The sequence below is a fragment of the Halichoerus grypus genome, chromosome 1 (genome assembly GCF_964656455.1).
Source record: "Halichoerus grypus chromosome 1, mHalGry1.hap1.1, whole genome shotgun sequence".
Taxonomy (NCBI): Eukaryota; Metazoa; Chordata; class Mammalia; order Carnivora; family Phocidae; genus Halichoerus; species Halichoerus grypus.
This window is the reverse complement of record NC_135712.1, coordinates 14,633,939-14,641,052: the sequence shown is the minus strand read 5'-3', so window position 1 is coordinate 14,641,052 and position 7,114 is coordinate 14,633,939. Positions and strand designations below refer to the sequence as shown.

Sequence of the window (7,114 nt, the reverse complement as noted above, 5' to 3'; positions counted from 1 at the left end):
AAATACAACTCTATATATTTTTATGCCCACGTGAGATTTACTTATGAAAGTAAATAATAAACATGAAAAGCTTACCCGACTCTACTGAATAAGCTCTATTGTTAAGAAAGTTATTTTTCACTTTATGGAAGACCCTCACATAATATATTAAAAAGAAATGATAGAATTTAAAAAATCAACATTTTAGAACCTAGTCAATGATTAAATTAGATAAAAATTCGTTCAAATATTTTAAGCAAAATAAGTAAAAGCTGAGTAAGGTCTTGAAAAAGAGAATAAGAAAAACACGTGAAAGGCATGTGATTTGAATGCAGGGAAGCTGACTCAACGGCCAGGTCATCCTGCTCATGAGAACCTCACCTTGCCTAATGAAAGAAAGACTCGGGAAGTGTAGTGATGTAAATTAGTAGGAAATATGTGGTCAACAAGTCCTGTGACATGTCCCACCCACTGAGGGTACATATAAAAGGACCTGTGCAGATGGTGATGTTCAAACTGACAGAAACTGATTCCTTGCCCCTCAGCAAAACCCTCCACTCCTGAAACCATGTCTTACCACGGAAACTACTATGGTGGCCTGGGCTGTGGCTACGGCGGCTGTGGCTATGGTGGCTATGGATGTGGCTACGGTGGCCTGGGCTGTGGCTACGGCGGCTGGGGCTATGGCGGCTATGGACATGGCCACAATGGTGTGGGCTACGCCTGTGGTGGTTATGGATATGGCTGCAACCGCCCATCTTGCTGCAGAAGATGCTGGTCCTACGGGTTCTACTGAGAAGCTTCCAGAGAAACTCAACTTACTATTCTCCTCCAACTGCCTGAATCTGCCTCCATGATTCTTCCTATGAATAATTTCATTTTCTATTCCAAAATGTCAACATCATCCTAAGATATCTAAAAAGATAAAATAAAATAGGTCAGAATCTGCAAACCTTACTAGAGTCACTGAAATCATATGGAATGTTTCACAATTTTTAAAAAGCTTTTCCTTTGATATTGTATTGCCTTCAAATTTCTTACTTTTTTGATCAACAATCTTATATGAGAAAAGTTTAGAGTAATTTTAATAAACATTTATCTCATTGAAAGTACTTGTTGCATTTATATTGGTTTTTCTTCATCATTTGTGTGCATGTGTGTGTGTGTGTGTGTGTGTGTGTGTGTGTGTTAAAATAAATGAATTTAATATTGCTTTTGGGAAAAGAAAAAAGAAGAAGAAGATAGCAGGAGGGGAACAATGAAGGGGGGAAATCGGAGGGGGAGACGAACCATGAAAGACTATGGACTCTGAGAAACAAACTGAGGGTTCTAGAGGGGAGGGGGTGGGGGGATGGGTTAGCCTGGTGATGGGTATTAAAGAGGGCACGTTCTGCATGGAGCACTGGGTGTTGTGCTCAGACAATGAATCATGGAACACTACGTCAAAAACTAATGATGTAATGTATGGTGATTAACATAACATAATAATAATTAATTAATTAAGGATTTTGGTATGCATGTCTATCATCGAAAAAAAATATTGCTTTTGGGTGATTAATATTTTCAAATGGTTTTGCAACATTGCCACAACTCAATGCTATACGTAAGGGGGGAAGATCATAGGAGAAGTCATAATCACAATAATAGAAGTAATATAATCCATTGTTCTAAGTGTCTGGCACATAGTGGGCCCTCAATAAAATATTGCCTAAATGATGGAATGTTGTTAGCTTAAATGATGGGACATAGCAAACTATGTAATAATCTTTTAATTTTTTAAATATTTATTTATTTATTTTAGAGAGAGCGAAAGCGTCAACAGGGGGAGGGGCAGAGGGAGAGAGAGAATCTCAAGCCGACTCCCCTCTGAGCATGGAGCCCAACTTGGGGCTTGATCTCAGCACCGTGAGATCATGACCTGAGCTGAAACCAAGAGTTGGACACTCAACAGATGGAGCCACCCAGGCACCCCAACCATATAATAATTTTTAATGAGTTCTATGAAGTTTTGATTGGGAACATGAGAGAAATTGGAGCTATGACCATATATACACATACCCATCTCCAGGCTCTTATTGCCCAGATGATGGCAGATGATTGTGTATGATGGTACAGCCTTAGGGAACCTGCATGCTGCAGCTGAGGAACACTGAGGCTCAGCAACCCTTCTCTTTTGCCCAATCCTCCTATAGCTATGATAGACATGATGTACATAGCGATCATTTTGTTTAGCCAACATATCGCCAAGCTAAACTATCTTTAAATAAAATAGATTGTGGGGCGCCTGGGTGGCTCAGTCGGTAAAGCATCTGCCTTCAGATCAGGTCATGATCCCAGGGTCCTGGGATCAAGCCCTGCATCGAGCTCCTTGCTCGGCAGAGAGCCTGCTTCTCCCTCTGCCTGCTCTGCCTGCCACTCCCCCCTGCTTTTGCTCTCTCTTTCTCTTTCTCTCTCTCTTGCTATCTCTCTCTGTCAAATAAATAAATAAAATCTTTAAAAAATAATCTAAATAAAATAAATAAGATTGCAATTCCACCTATTGGACTCCTCTTCTCATGTCCTAACCAAACCTTCATACTCACATCAGAAATGCCAACTTCATTTCTGACTATTGGGGGAAAAAAAGTAATTCCAATTTAGCACGCCCATTTTGATTGGCCAAAACCAATGGGATGGCTTAAATTTATAGAAAAATTTTACCTTTTATGCTGTTTTAGCATTATTCTTGTTCATATCATTCATGAGAGATAAAATTCGTATTTAACAATGACCTATCCCTGCAAATATTGCTGCATTGCATTTACATTAATAGTTCCATCATTTTTGCTTTTTTCTGTTTATGTGTGTGTGTATGCATGTGAGAGAAAGGAATAGAGGGAGAGAGAGAGAAAAAATGAGAGAGAAACAGAGAAAATGAGGCAGAAACAGAGGTGAGAGAACAGACTGTCTTGGGCTGTCTCTGAAGTTTTGCTGTATCTACAAATTCAAGGATCTGAACATCCGTTCTTTTTGTCTTGGAATGTATGTAACCCAGGCTTCCATATGATTCAGCAGCTACTACTACATCTGCTCAGACTATCAAATTGCTTTTCTAGGCCAAATTTTTAAATGACGCTTTTGCCCACCAAAATAGTCCTTTTCCCTATCACTACATTTAACAATCCCTGCCTTTGTCCATTTCTTGATGCCCTAAATTTTAGCTGAATTACTTCAAACTGTGCCTCAAAGAAGAGATCACTTGGTCCTCACACCTCGCAGGCTTCTACCTACATTGGGCATGTCATCCACAATATAGTTCACGAACCATTCCCTGCCTGGAGCCTGCTGACTGCCTGACGTTTGATGTCCAAATCCTCCAGGAAGGACCTGCTCACACTGCTCGCCACCTCACCATCTCACCACGATGGTCTTCAGCGCACTCAGTTACTTCATTTAGGCCCATATTTAAAATCTCCAAAATGAATGTGCCCACTTATCCTATTTTCTTTTTCTTAAGAAATCTCATGACATTGGGAAATGGTAAAGAGACAACAGAGGTTTATGGAATCCGTTATCAGTCAAGCAAAGATCATTTTGATTAAGTGAACTTTCTACTTTATTTTCAAGAAATTGCTACATTTTGCTCAGAAAAAAAAAAAATTGGCCATCATCCCATTTGAAAGGTGAACCCTAACAACGAATTTCAGCTTGACACCCTAGATGCCAAGCATCATTTTGATACTTGAACATCTACCTTAATGATGTGAAGAGATTGTGTAGTAAGTCTTCACCCAACAAAGAAAAATGATGATTTTTTTTCCAATTTCAGAAGAAAGCAAATTTATTTTATTTATTTTTCTTTACAATGCTGGAAGTTTCTCTAATGTCCTTTTACCACTTCCGACATCTCATGCTGTGAATGAGAAGGTCAGTGATATGAGGAAACACAAGAACAATAACACTGTCACATAAACCCAATGTCTTAAAAATGGCTGGCCAATGGTTAGCAACAGATAAATAACAATTGAGTGGTTGGAATACGGCCATACCACCCTGAACGTGCCCGATCTCGTCTGATCTTGGAAGCTAAGCAGGGTCGGGTCTGGTGAGTACTTGGATGGGAGGCTGAAAAATCTATGTGAATTTTTCTGTGAAGTTTCATATAATCTAAATTAGAAGCCTGAGGGAAAGCAGGTTGTTCATCCCATCTATATACCTATCACTACTCTCAATGTTCAAAGCAGTGTTTGTGGGGTCAGAGAAAATTTCAGTTTGGTAGCTATAAAGTCAGGAAACTTCTCCCCCACCTTATAAAATCTCCCAATAGCTATGTTTAGAGTGAAAATACATAATTTGTATTAATCTATTTGTCAAAACTCATTTAGGTATACAGGCAGCTTTCCAAAAGTTTGCATTATGACACTTGGCTTTTACAAAAAAAAAAAAAACAACAACAACAAAAAAACCTACATTTGTACCTGTTTTCTCTAACCAAAAGAAATCTGAAAGGGATTTTTGCTTTTGCAAAAAAAAAGGGCAAAAAGTGAAAATAGCATTCATTGTTGCTTTTGCAGTGAGTCATTACAGATACAAACAGCCCCCGGAGCTATGAGAGTGGTGTCCCCAGCTCCTCTCCCAAGACCTCTGCTCAGCATCTCAGCCTCACCCCAGAGCTCTGAACTCTGTGAGCATCCATGCTTCATCTGGATTTATGTCGTGCATCTGTTAGCAAAATGTGTCCTCAAGTATCAGAAATGCCTAAGAAAGGTTTTTTTTTTTTTTTTTTTGAGCCTGGGAATGCTCAAGAATTTTTTCATATAAATTAATGGTAATTATTTCTTTGTTTTATGCCAGTTCAATTTAGGAAAGGATTCCTAGGAACACTGTACTTTTGGACAGTGGAAAAAACCCATCCTCTTAAATAGAAATAAATTTGTTTTATGTAAAGTATGTTTTAATTAAATTCAATTATATTTTAATTTTCATTAAAAATTTGAAATTAAAAAAAGAGAGAGAAAGAAAGACAAAGAAAGAAAGAAAGAAAGAAAGAAAGAAAGAAAGAAAGAAAGAAAGAAAGAAAGAAAGAAAAAGAAAGAAAAGAAAGAAAGAAAGAGAAAAAAAAAACTTAGAGCATAGTCTCTGCTGGGTGCTCAATTAGTCCTTCCATGATTGGGGATTTCTATCTCCACCAACACTTCACCAATCAGCTGAAAACTGAGGGAATGAAGAATGAATGCTGGGCTCTTTTCACCTCTCTGATAATATCCACACGTTGTTTAGGACACATCTCACTACTGCAAATCTGGGGTATCTGGAAGAACAGAAATGAGCCATGATAAAAAAAAACATGAGTTGAGGACGGAGCATCAAGCTTAACCTCCATATGGTTTGCAGATACATCTACAACACCTTCCTATGTGATGACACAAGGAAGCATAAGGCATAAACCATTTCTGCCCATAAAATGGTCACGCATTTTCTGGAAAGATCAAAGTCGCACATACTAAAGGAAAGGTTGATAAATAAATGCCAAATATGTCCATATATGAGAGTACTTGCCACCATATTACCAGTAACATAACCAATAAGTAGTCATATTGAGTTGGAAGAGAGTGTTTTTTGTAAGACTATATGAATATATATTATATCCATCCTTTATGTGCAAGATTCAGGAAACATGTTCCTCCAGACAAGGCTCATTTTAAAATTCTTCTTAAAGAAGAATGGACACAAAACCAAACAATGGGATACCTATTTTCATGTTTGGATCAGGCTATGTAATCAAGTCATATTTTTTCAACTAAATAAATATAGAGTGAGACATAGCCTTGAAAACAGAATAAGAGATTCATTTTAAAGGCCCATAAATGGTGGAGTCCTGATATAGGAGTAAAATTATCTCAGTTATGAGGGCCCTGTTTTGCCAATAAATAAAAATATTCATGATGTTGTCTGAAGCAAATTAGTGAGATATAGGATGCTACACTGCCTGTGGTTTTCCCCACCCACCACTGAGGGTGTATAAAAGGCCCTTGGCAGATGGTGGCATTCATATTAAAGATACCTACCTCCTGCTCCTCAACTGAACCTTCCATTCCTGATACCATGTGTTACTACGGCAACAGTGGCCTGGGCTGTGGCTACGGTAGCCTGGGCTATGGCTACGGTAGCCTGGGCTATGGCTACGGTGGCCTGGGCTGTGGCTACGGTGGCCTGCGCTGTGGCTATGGTGGCCTGGGCTGTGGCTACGGTGGCCTGGGCTGTGGCTACGGTAGCCTGGGCTATGGCTATGGTGGCCTGCGCTGTGGCTATGGTGGCCTGGGCTGTGGCTATGGTGGCCTGGGCTGTGGCTATGGTGGCCTGCGCTGTGGCTATGGTGGCCTGGGCTGTGGCTATGGTGGCCTGGGCTGTGGCTATGGTAGCCTGGGCTATGGCTACGGTGGCCTGGGCTGTGGCTATGGTGGCCTGGGCTGTGGCTATGGTGGCCTGGGCTGTGGCTATGGTAGCCTGGGCTGTGGCTATGGTAGCCTGGGCTATGGCTACGGTAGCCTGGGCTGTGGCTATGGTGGCTATGGAAATGGCTGCTGCCGCCCATTGTGCTATGGAAGATACTGGTCTTATGGCTTCTACTGAGGAGCTTTTTAGTCTATTGGCTACATCGCCCTATTTTACTTGCATTCTCTCCAAGTTTCCTTCACATGAAAAATTTTTAAATGTCTTCAAAAATACTGACTTTGTATCAAACTATCTGAGGTAAATAAAGGAAATTCAGCATGCCCATTTTGATTCATTATTACAGATCAGATTGTATCGTAGTTTATAGGAAAGTTTTTCCTTTGATATGGTATTACCTTTATAATGTGACATAAAATTTAATTAAGTTGGATTATCAATTTTACCTTAAAACATATGAATTAAGGGCGCCTGGATGGCACAGTCGGTTAAGCATTGGACTCTTGATTGCAATTCAGGTCATGATCTCAGAGCTGTGAGATGGAGCCCCATGATGAGCTCCATGCTCAGCAGGGAGTCTGCCTGAGACCCTCTCCCTCTGCCCCTCCCCCCTACATGACGCACTCTCTCTTTCTCTCTCAAATAAACAAATCTTTAAAAAGCATATGTATTATTAAATAAACTTTATTTAATTGTAAATATT

At 39.8% G+C, this 7,114-nt stretch overlaps 1 protein-coding gene across 1 annotated transcript; it reads left to right on the top strand.

Moving 5' to 3' along the window:
* Nucleotides 1-547: 547 nt before the first annotated feature.
* On the top strand, nucleotides 548-6,591 carry LOC118552226 (keratin-associated protein 19-7-like). Its single transcript, XM_036118554.2, has 2 exons — nucleotides 548-590; nucleotides 6,428-6,591. Exons 1-2 carry the CDS (start codon nucleotides 548-550, stop codon nucleotides 6,589-6,591), a joined length of 207 nt encoding a protein of 68 aa, XP_035974447.1.
* The last annotated feature ends 523 nt before the right edge of the window (nucleotides 6,592-7,114 follow it).

Excerpts from the sequence above, each read along its gene's own strand:
- LOC118552226 (XM_036118554.2), top strand. The coding sequence starts at position 548 with ATGTCTTACCACGGAAACTACTATGGTGGCCTGGGCTGTGGCT. Across the intron at positions 591-6,427 it reads TGGTGGCCTGGGCTGTGGCT|GCTGTGGCTATGGTGGCCTG; the intron begins ACGGCGGCTGTG and ends ATGGTGGCCTGG.